General features: G+C 35.3%; 2 protein-coding genes across 4 annotated transcripts in view; one reads left to right on the forward strand and one right to left on the reverse strand.

Moving 5' to 3' along the window:
* The window catches only part of DCTD (dCMP deaminase), a 264,163-nt gene that overhangs the window by 175,276 nt on the left and 76,457 nt on the right, over nucleotides 1–12,430 (forward strand). The gene's annotated exons all lie outside the window — the stretch shown is intronic.
* Nucleotides 1–12,430, reverse strand: part of TENM3 (teneurin transmembrane protein 3) — a 255,087-nt gene that overhangs the window by 28,503 nt on the left and 214,154 nt on the right. For all 3 annotated transcript variants that reach the window (XM_081333123.1, XM_081333122.1, XM_081333121.1), the window contains one exon: nucleotides 11,391–12,265. In XM_081333123.1, coding sequence (XP_081189249.1) covers nucleotides 11,391–12,265 — 875 coding nt within the window. The remainder of the gene's footprint in view (nucleotides 1–11,390; nucleotides 12,266–12,430) is intronic.

Below are 12,430 nucleotides of genomic sequence, written 5' to 3' on the forward strand. Positions count from 1 at the left end.
GACCTACTTTTGTAAAGGCTACTTTTTTGACTGGGCATCAACTCAATTATATACTACAAAATGGTATCACTGCTATTGTGTGCTTTCTAAACTACACAGATTTTTGTAGTAGACAAAAAAAGTGCAAAAGAATTTCTCATTAAAAGTCACATCACGTACCGTATATGTTTCTTAGTTGCTTTTATGCTGCCTCTTCATGTTCTTTTGTCTGAGCCATTTCTGTCTTTCTTTATATCTACATGCATTTTAAGCAGTCGATTTCTGGATATTATTAGTTTTCTATTCTAGCTGAAAACATTGCTAACCTGCCTAGCTTGAAATCTTATTCTAAATTTACTTATTTCTTCTAAATTTTAATTCTCCTCCAGGAATTCCTTTTTGAATTGATGGACAGTCTACCTAACAGCTCTGAGCAAATCTTATACATATGTCTAGTACTAAGCAATAAATAATCAGAGATATTTCTGCAAAATAATTTTTAAGCAATACGTTTGGCCTCCAAAATCATGTGAAAGATTACAGAGGAAAATTAGATGTGATAAGATTGAAATATATTTATACATTGTTAATGAATGGTGACAGATATTTAAAAGAGTAGATCTGAAATGGTTAACAACAGGAAGAACAAAACTACAGGTAATCCCTGATTTACAATAATGTTGAACAATGTTCTAAGTTACAATGCCATCAAAAAAGGTAATGTACAGCCTGTCTTTGACATTGTGACCGTTGCACTACCCCATGGGCACACAATCATGATAGGGGTGCTTGGCAACTGGTTCATATTCATGATAGTTGCAGTGCCTTGCAATCATGTGATCACTTTCTGTGACCTTCCCAGCTGGCTTCTAGGAAGCAAAGTCAATTGGGGAAGCCAGATATATTAATGACCACGCAATTCACTTATTGACCATGGTAAAAATGGTTGTAAAATTGGGTCTGGTTACAGGATGACTCACTTAATAATTTAACTGCTTAGTGACCAAAATTCTGGTGCCAACTGTGGTCATAAATTGTGGACTACTTCCATTAAAATTGTCTATTTATTTGATGAAAAAAATTATCTTGATTTTCAAGACATTCAATATGAATATGAGAATTCACATTCAGCTGAACTTAATTAATCTATTGGTATAGAACCTTTAGAGCATCTGTCTGGATGTTTGGCAGAAAATATATCAATTTTTCCATAGGTTCAGAATTATTTGGCATATACTGATATTTTTATTTTTAGGATGCAAAATTAAACATGAGAGACTTTTGTACAGTACTGTTTGTGAACTTGCTCCAAAAATTTTGTACTGAAAATATATTCTTATGTATCAAAAAAAAGTTGAACAATTTATATGATCTAAAAAAACCCTATTACTTTTTGGCCTTTGGCTAAAATCAAGTGTGCAGTAATTATGTATCAAAGAAAATATCCTGCCTCCTACAGTTATTATGTAGAAATATGCACTTATTTTGCATGGTTAACAGGCAAATTAAAAAAAATCTAGTTAAAATATTCATCAGCTTATTCGGTGTACAAAACACTTTCAGTTAACCTTTTCTTTAAAAAAGAGAAGAATACCAAACTTGGGTTTTCCAGCCCTAAATTATCTGAGTAACCTATTTATTTTTAAAAATTTTACATTTACCCGGAAGATATTACAAACTTAATTAAGAAAACGTGTAATATGAACTGATTTCCACAGTGATGGTGTCTCAAAACAATAGGGATTAAATAAACGCATCTGCTTTTTAAAACTTTCAATGTATATGTCATTGCTATGTTCCTGGATTGGATTGGGTACAACTTGAAAGCTACAACATCAGCAAAAAGGTATTTTGCTTCCCTTTATTTCATTTCATTTTTTACTTCTGGGAAATAAAATGTCCCATTTCACAATTTCTTTTCATTCAGGGTTACATTATTTTCCTCAAAATATGTCAAGCACAATACATTTCCAGGAATACTTTAATAAGCAGTTTTTAAAGGTACTTTTTGAAGTTCACTTCACTTTGTTGATTTTGAAAATAATGATGTCTTCTTTCTCTAGATAATAACATTTACTTATCTCTTACAAGCCAGGAGCTAAGAGTTCCCTCACAGTGTATATTGAGATGTTCTAAATATATGTTAAATTTAATTAGGTGCTCTGAAGGTTTGTATTATTGTAACTTTATATTTGGGAACGACACAGGGCTTTTCTAATGTCTTTAGTGTGATTGTGCATTTGTAGGTAAAATAACAGACAAAAGGTTTTAAGGAAATCACAGTATCTTTTGCATTTTTTGTGTTTAGCTATTTACAATCAAAACTTCAAAGATAATTCAGTATATGAGTATATATATATACTGTATATATATACTATGCTTGTTGTATGGATACTATGTTTTCATTGTTAACATCAAAGTAAGCATAAAGATCTATTATCAGCTTTTCATCACAGCCCCTCACAACCTTAAAGAAGCCGCACAAATGGTATCAAAACTCTAAATTTTAAACTTCTTAAACCATAAAACTGCAACACTTTACGTAAAAACAGACAGCAGGCATACCAAGATATTCAGCAGCGTCAATTCAATTAATGGTTTTCAGTTAATGCCAAATGTTTACAAGCCAGAAAGTCATGGAGGAAGCTACTGTCTCTTTAGAAAATGTTGTTATGGATTGATATATAACACATCACTGGCAAGGACAATACCATAAGAAGACATTTTTATTGGATATTGCATTCCTAACTGCTATGGAAAGAATGTGATCCATCAACTGATTAAAATCCTGGCCCATGTATTTGTCAACAAAAGCAATTAGAACCTGGGTTATAGCAAATTGGCAGTCAGTATATTTCCATCCATCAGGCAGTGAGAATATGTTAACACTAGATAAGACTTTTAGCTCTTTAATTAGCTAAATTAGCTATATAATACTGAATATGCAAAATAAATTCAAGTTGGAGTGAGTATCATCATCTAAAATCCACTCCATTAATTCAATTTTTATTTTATCAGCCACAAGGTATTTCACTGTGACAATGGTTCTAACTGGCAAACTGGCTAAGCACTGGGAAAAGGAATGCAGATTTTTTTAGTAAGTGGGCACAACTTCTATACCTTTGGAATCTCTGGCACCCTTTACACCTGTATATATTTGCCCTATCAGAATACATTAAGGGATTTCTTCTCTCTATCAAATTAGCTATTAAAGATTGGGAAAGAAGCAGGACAAGAAGAATCTAGCTCAGCAGCACCCAACCTTTTGGGTGCCAGGGACTGGCTCCATGGAGGGCAGTTTTTCTGTGGACCAGGGAGACGTGGTTTTGCATGTTGCCTGGATCCCATGTCTGCGTGAATGGGGCTTGACTCGCTTACACGGCTTGATTCCTGGTGGGCCAAGTGCTAGTCCATGGCTGGGGGTTGGAGACCCCTGGTCTAGCATATGTGAGAAGAAATTCAGGCTAGAATTAGGAGTTGTTGAAGAAACTGTTTCAAAAAGACTGACCCTTACTTGACTCTCCATACAGATATGGATGGGAATTTAATCTTATTATTTTTAAAATTATGTTTTTATCCAGTGCTTTTTTTTGTAAAAGAAAAAGGTGCCGGAACTCACACATGTCATACAACCCGCCTTGCCTACCCTATAAGGTTCTATCCAGAAAAGGTGCCGGAACTCCGTTCTGAGCGTTCTATGACAAAAAAAGCCCTGTTTTTATCCCTGAGTATCACTAAAGTTACTCTTCTGAAATCTGTGTGCTGTTTGATTATTTGTCAGTTACATGGAGTCTGACATATTCTCTTGTCCAGATTCTTAAATCACAAGTGCTGAATTGTAGGTAGAAAGTTGGAATCAATACAGCACTGGGCATTCTGTATGGTTTACATCAATCCTGGTTTATAGCAGATACCTCCAGGCCCGCAGTACTAGATCTAAAAAAAATCAAATGACATGACCTGAAGGAGATACATACAATCTACCGTAGTTTCCGGCGTATAAGACTACTTTTTAACCCATGAAAATCTTCTCAAAAGTCAGGGGTCGTCTTATACGCCGGGTGCTGAAAATTTAGGGACAGGGCTGGCTGGAAAACCTGGAGCGGATCTCCCATTTAGTCTGTGCAGGGGAAGCGGGACCAATTGGAGAAGAAGCTGCAGTCTGTGATTTTTTACAGGCTGGGGTCTGGGCGTCTTTTCTTCTAAAGTTGAAGACCAGCTGTAGTATATCCCAACTTGAAAGGCAGGTGGGGAAGGCAGCAGCCAGAGCAGCGGCTTAGCTCTAAGGACACATTTGACTCAGGAACTGGGCGGGCTGGCTGGAAAACCTGGAGCGAATCTCCCATTTGGTCTTTTTTTTAAAAAAATCCCATTTATATCCTGCCCTTCTCCGAAGACTCAGGGTGGCTTACAATTTAAAGCACAAATCAATGTGCTTAGCAATAGCCTTCATTCTGTGTATATGCCTGTTTATTAGGGCTTTCACCCCCCCCCCAAGCAGCATTATTACAAAGTCAGCTTATTGCCCCCAACAATCTGGGTCCTCATTTTACCTACCTTGGAAGGATGGAAAGCTGAGTCAACCTTGAGCCTGGTGGGATGCGAACCTGCACTAATTGCAGGCAGCTTGTGTTACTTAAGGCTCTGCGCAGGGAAAGCTTTAGAGTGAATTAGGAAAAGTGAAAAAGTGAATTAGGAAAATAGGGAATGGTTGCTGGAATCAGGGGCTGCCACAAAGAAGAGGGAGTCAAGCTATTCTCCAAAGCACCTGAAAGCAGGACAAGAAGTAATGGATGGAAACTAATCAAGGAGAGAAGCAACCTAGAACTAAGGAGAAACTTCCTGACAGTTAGAACAATTAACCAGTGGAACAACCTGCCTCCAGAAGTGGTGAATGCTCCAACACTGGACGTTTTTAAGAAGAGACTGGACAGCCATTTGTCTGAAATGGTATAGGGTTTCCTGCCTTAGCAGGGGGTTGGACTAGATGACCTCCAAGGTCCCCTCCAACTACTTCTTCTTCTTCTTCTTCTTCTTCTTCTTCTTCTTCTTCTTATTATTATTATTATTATTATTATTATTATTATTATTATTATTATTATTATTATTGTTTAATCCACTTGCACTGTTTTATGTTTACATGTTTGATGACAAACAGCCTTATGATTATAAGTGACAGTTTTCCTACTAAGCACCTGCATGTCATAAGCATTTGAATTAAAATTACCATATTAAAATCAAATCTGATGTTTTTTAATTTTTATTTGGTGTGCGTTGGAAGAGGGGTAGTCTTATACGGCGAGTATAGCCCAAACCCTATAATTTAACAGGAAATGTAGGGGGTCATCTTATACGCCCAGTCGTCTTATACGCCGGAAAATATGGTAGTTCTACCAGAATTGTAACAATAGCTTCTGTTCTTTAAATATACAGGAAGAAACAAAATATTTTCGTTCAAAGCTAAAAAGTAGATATTAAAAGTGGTATCAATATGGCTTTTTACCATATTATATTCTGTCAATAGAATGTCTGTATGGTAGTCTGTATTTGTCTGTATTGTAATCTCAATACAACAACAATCACTACTGATTATGAAAATGAATTCATTTGCCCTATAAATTTTAATAATCTGTGATAGTGTATGATTTTTAATTTGTCAGATACATGTCTTTTATGTTATTTATGTGCTCAATATGATTAATCTGAGGCTATGCAATGGATTAAAATTATTTGTTCAGTCCATTTCATTTCTGCTTCACTAAATTCAAGGTAATGTAACTACAGCAATAAAAATACAGAAATAAGTGTATTTACAAAATAGTAGATATTGGTCAGAAAGATCAAACATTATTTCATTATGGGATTTCACAATTTACTCTTGATACAGCTTTCAAAACACAATTAAGGTAAAATCTTCCCTCAAACTGTCATGCACATATCAGAAAAATTACATATTTGAATAATCTGTGAGCCAAAAAAATGTGGAAGGGAAGATTTTTGTGAGATGTGATGGGTTATTTAGCATGCAAAACCTGACTTGCTTTGGAATCCAAAATATAATTACAGAAATATTTAGCAACTGAGAGAATAATCAGGACTGGATGACAATACAGTATTCACCTGATCTTGCAGCAGACAATTAAACAGCTTTTTAAATGTTTAACTGTAATGTTGAATGACTTGCAAGATGGACAGCCTTTAGAAACACAATGGAAATAATACTTATTTGCTAATTGATAATTTTAATATTTGTTTTTATAGGGAGGAAGACCCTTTTGAATAAAACTCAATTCCGGAGATGATTCCTGGGCCAAAATTGACATATTTTGGCACCAACACAGGAATGTTTTACTTCTCCTGTTCTGCAGTGTTTGTCCAGTGACCTAATCTAGTTTTAGATTTACAGCTGGTATTTTCTCATAATCCAAATGTTAATCAACTCTGACTCAGTTTGCCTTGGTAACCTAGGTTTCCACTTTTGATTTAATAGAATTCATAAAAAAATCACAGACTGCTACTAAATTTCTGGGTCAGAAATATTTCTGTGGCAAAAAAGAATCAGACACTCTGATAACATGCTCAAGCAGGTATGCTGCAAAACCTGTGGCTATATTCATATAAATTTGGAAAACTTGGTCAGTTTTGTAGTATGTGAACCCACCCATATGGTTGGTATATGTTCTAATGTACTGTAATGTGAAAACTAAGAAAAATGAGTTCAATAAAACCAAGCTAAATGTGTTGTATAACACTGCCATAGTAATATAACAAAATGAACCTGAATTAAATCATAACGATCATCTTGTTTTAAAAGATCCTTGTTAGCTTTTCATACCTGCATATTTTAAATAGGTATTTGCAATCACATTGTGCATATTGATGTAATGATTTATTCTAAATGGCAAATATTCTCATATGAAGTTTTAGGACTGAGCATGAACAAGTGTTACCTACTTCCTTGCCTATTTGAAAAAAATATTTTGTGCCATAGCATCTGCAAATAGCGGGGACATGAGACAGCTGCTGTCTCACAAAATCGAACAGTGAATATTTTTGTTTTCATTGCCTCAGAGCTAGTAACGTACAAGTATTATTTTGAAGAGGGTTTCTTTTTTGTTCCTTTAAGTCATTTTTTTGCAACTACCTGGATAAGTAAGTCCCTGAGTTTTCTTGACAAAGTTTCTCAGGTGGTTTGCCAATGCCTCCTTCCTTAAGGCTGAGAGAAAGTGACTGACCTAGGATCACCCAGATGGCTTTGTGCCTAGGATGGGACCAGAACTCACAGTCTCATGATTTCTACTCTGATGCCTTAACCATTACACCAATCCGACACTTTACTTGCAGTACTGGTGCTGGAAATTTTATTTACTGTCAAGCTATTGAAAATTACCAATCAAATGCAAATCTCTCGCAACATTCTTTGCTAATCAAGAATTCTAAGTATACTGTACATACTACTATATAGATGATCCTACTATAGTTTCTCCAACATTTTTGAACAATGAAATGAGCTAAGATATTTAGCTGAGTTATTTAAAACGTTCCCTAAATACTGGGGGGGGGGGAGAATCCACAGTATCTCAGACCAGAAGCAAAAGTATATTTAAACCCCTGAGGACTTTACAATTAAATTCCCTTTGGCACATTGCTATGATATATTGAAAGGTATGGTTGTGCAGATTATTCCCATAGCAATGTTACTTTTCTTTCATTACAACAATTTGGGGGTTAATACAGGGACTCTATAGACGGTATGAAGGGAGAGTCTGAATTGTCTGCCAGGAATTCCTTATTTCAGAATACTAACCATAGAATTCATCCGTCAGGAAATAGAGTTGGGTCCTTCTGCAATTCAGTTAACTAATTTAAATGTCAGTTCAAATGTTACTGCTGAGGACATAAAACTTAATCTACTAAGAGTCCTGCTATGTTTATCTTCCCCCCCCCCCCGAAGAAAATATGGTGTATTTTACTATGGCATCTCAGTGTTGCTGAAATTATATAATCAGTAAGACAGCATGTTTAATGAAAGGGTCTAATCTTTTCTTGTCATGGGAAGGACTTCTCGCAGTTTAAGATTTTTCACTGGAAAAAAATGTGAATTAGTTTTTAATGTGACTGATACATACTTAGTTAGAAAGTTTCCCCTTCAAATAGCTGATCATGAATCTAATTTGCAATGAACATAAATCTATATTTTATTTTTGTACTTTTTATTTTCAACAATGGCTAATAATAAAACAATAAAAATAAGCACCTAAATATGAATAAATATAAACTTAAAAGAATAGAGGAAATAAAAAATAATTAAGACTATGCTCCAGATAGTGACTAAATCATAAAATTTAACTATGTAAAGGGAGATCCATCCATAAGAATCTCCTCAACATAATTGTATCCCATCTACTCTGCTGGTTGCTCTCCACAGCATTTGAACATGGGGACAGTTCTCTACTAGGATCTCAAACAGCCAGGCCCCTACCACAGGTGACATTTCCTTCATCTCCAAACTTAAGACAATGACAGTGACAAAATTATATTCCTTCAACATATGGCAGTGTTGGTAGAATTAGACTGAAAGTAAAAAAAAACATCCCAAATCAACAGACAGCCAAATTTCATGCAAGAGATTATTGTTTTTAGAGACATCGAGAAGTCTTCCCAAGTAGCCCTGCAGTCTGATGTGGAATAAGTTAAATCACCTTAGCATGGGTGAAAATTGCTGTATATTTGTCTATACCTCTATTTTTCTGTGAACTTGGATTGTATGCTTAGAGATCTTCTGCATGCCACTAAACTGTAAAGGGCTAAATGTGGGTGAACAAGTCAAACCAGAATTTAGACAAGATACAAGTGCTTCCTTTCTTGGGGCTAGACTTCATAAGGATCAAATGTATAGCTTCTAGGTCCTCTTGGGTCCTATATAGATGCTAGAAAGCCATATTATGTTAGTGGCAAGATGGACCTTTTACCAACTCTGGCTGATATATAAGGTAGGCTCTTTCTGGAGGGATAGAATTTGCAAAGTGCTTTTTTTGAAATGGCATTATAAAATAGTTTTGAAGCTCCAATTGCTCCATAATGCAATAATATGGATGATGAATGGTACTTGTAAGAAATAAGAAACCATCTGTACTAGTTAACAATTGCTTCATGAGCCCAAGTCAATGTGCTCAGAATGGTGTATAAAATCTTATATAGTTTGGGCCCAGGTTACTTGAAGAACTGCTAATTTCTATACAGCTTGCACCATACTTTTTGCTAATTCTGTTTTTCTATTGTGAGAACAATTTGCTGTTGTAATTGTTATAGTTCTGGAAGGGGCTTAACATATTTTACTGAGATCTCCTTGTGTTCTAAAAAGTTCTTTATAATTTTTAAGGCCTTCTTAAGTGGGCTTTAATGGCTTTTTACCTTGGCTTTTATATCAGTGTTTGTAAGCTGCCAAGAGCCACAAATGGATTGGGCAGCACAGGAAAAAGTAAAAATAAAACAGAATATGGTTTGCTTATGTGATTTGTGAAGTAGGATCAAAGCAAAATTTTATTTTCATTTTGATCTATATATACTTTTCCATGTATTTTGATTTAACTGTATATTTAGCTATCAATTCAGAATATTTTATTTTATTTTATTTATTTTTATTTTAATCCCATTTATATCCCGCCCTTCTCCGAAGACTCAGGGCGGCTTACAATCTAAGCACAAATTAAATGTGCTTAGCAATAGCCTTCATTCTATGTATATGCTTGCTTATTGGGGCTTTCGCCCCCCCAAGTGGCATTATTACAAAGTCAGCTTATTGCCCCCAACAATCTGGGTTCTCATTTTACCTACCTCGGGAGGATGGAAGGCTGAGTCAACCTTGAGCCTGGTGGGACGCGAACCTGCAATAATTGCAGGCAGCTGGTGTTACTTAAGGAGGCATTAGCCCACTGCTCCACCAAGGCTCAGAATATACCTTTTTACCACAAAATAATATTAAGGTTTCATGTTATTTAAACAGGTGGATGTCTAAATGCATTTTTTAAAAAATGCCAGTCCTCACACATTTATTGAAAATGATGTTTAACTCAATTACATAATAAACTCATACTTCAATTGTTTTCTGGAAAGAAGCTACATGTCTGAATTATAGGAATGTCTTGATGGCTTCTTATAACAAAAAAACAAGCAAACTATATTTGGATTCCAAGATAATTTTTCTATTATCATGCCTATAAAAGTTGATCTGACTGTCAAATAGTCTTTTTGAATAATAGGAGAAGCCGTATGTTAGGAGCAATTATGGGACTCACCCTGCACTGCATAGTAAAGTGCATGGAAGAAATGAATCCAAATATTTCTTTCCCATATATAGTATGTCATATTGTTTAGAACAAAAACAGAAAACCTTTGAGATGCTTGTAGGTGGCTATAGTGGAAAGGAAAGTGATTTCTTTAAATTAACATAGGGTTGGCAATATGCTTCTAAATATCTCCATTAGTGCTTATTCAATTCCCTAATCTATTTAAATGGGCGGTTTAATGTTTCAACTCACCTAATTTCGTATTTTTACGATTATAGCACATCCTTCTTCTGCCCTTTAAATTTCTTCTATTGTCTTTTGAATGTTTTCATTCTTATTCTATGTTCTTCTTTCACATCTTGTACTGTATCAACTTAAAAACCAACTTCCATTCCTGTCTCTTTTTTTTATTGCTGCCTAGCAATGTTTAAGTCTAAGTTATTTCCCTTATTACTTTTCAGACTGGCCATTTAGGTTTATGTCTCTTCTGCTAGTCTTGCAATAGGAACATTATATTGATGCAACAATCTTTTGACAGCTATTGTTAGTTATAAGTCATAGCACTTTTCTGAGGTACACAGAAAGAGATGCTGTTCCATTCAGAATCTGTCTGTGTTTCCTAGGTGATGTTTGGCTAGCTATAAATGGAAATGATACATGAATCTAATCCATGATGTGACCCAATCCAGAAGAGTTCTGAATAATCTGAATTGCTTTTCATAAGAACACGTATAGAATAATTGAGAAAACAGATGCTGACATTTTGCTGAGAAAAACAACTTTCTCAGAAACAGTGCAAACAATTATGGGCAGCTGCTCAATACACCAAAGCAAACAAAAAACCTTTCTACTCCAGAGTAGTTTAGCACTACATGCCAAAATAACTTAATACTGGCTAGCTGTTTTTCTATATTGCTCAAATGGGATTGGCTAGCCTAACGTGGCGATCAGCTTTGGTTACAGCATTACTCTGGATTTCTTATGAGGTAGATCATGTATTCTGCTTTGTGTGCACAATTCCTCTTCTAATAGTTGCTTTATTAGTCTTATTAATATACATCTAATTTCAATTACACCAAACTGCGCATGTTTCAAAAGGGTATACAATAACCTTATACTTACTCAAAAAATGTTGTCCATCCAATTTCATCACTTCTGGTTGCTAGGAGTCCACTATTGCCATGATATGTAAACAAGACTAGTTCCTGTCCTTGTGCTATCATATTTTTTAAGCAACCGTTGGTTCCTATGGTTAACCAGATGACTTGATTGTCAGGAGATACTACCCTTACTGGCATCCGATTGGGGTCACGCCTAATACGAAGGGTATTTCCATTGCTGTCAGTAACTGCAGTTATATCATTGTCATTACTGTAGCTAAAATTGTACAGATAATCTCCTGTGACTAAACTCATCGTGTACTGATGAGTGCCATTGACATCAAAGATATAGAGCTCCTGATCAGTTGGAGAGGCAACTTCATAAAAGTTCATGGAATTCAGCAATGGTTTGTTCTTTGATACAGCTCTTATTCGAATATTTCCAAGATCTGCAATATACAGTGTTCCATCGGGTGATACAGCTAGGGAAGAAGGGGCACTGAGTTTGGCATCTTTAGCATAGCCATCGCCATTTTGATAGCAGTCACAATTAACATCATTTTTGCAATCACATTCAGAAGGTATTCCAGCAACTAATGAGATTTCTCCATCAGTTGTTACTTGTCTTATTCTGTTTATTTTTTTTTCATCTGTTTCTGTAATGTAAAGCACCCCATTATAGGATAAAGCAATAGCGGTGGCTGATTCTAAGGTAGTTTGCACTGCATGTTTTCCCACTGTATATTCCACTCCAGGAACCTGGCAATGCATTGGCCTTCCAGCAGCTATACGGACTTGCCGATTTTCTGTAATCTGAAGCACTACGTTGTTATCCAGCACATATATGGAGTTATCCATTGGGTTAATAGCTAAATCTGTTGGCCACTCCAGACGTACCTTATCAAAACAAGAACAATTTATTAACACATTAGTTAACCTGGTTTTAAACAAATAAATTTTCTGAATGAAATTTAAAATAGCTCTAGTTGTTACTTTTGGAATACTTGTCTGTTTTCTTTTAATTGCACAGAATTACAGAGAATGGTGTTATTCAACAATTTA

The sequence above is a fragment of the Vipera berus genome, assembly GCF_964194415.1.
Source record: "Vipera berus genome assembly, chromosome: 7".
Classification (NCBI taxonomy): Eukaryota; Metazoa; Chordata; class Lepidosauria; order Squamata; family Viperidae; genus Vipera; species Vipera berus.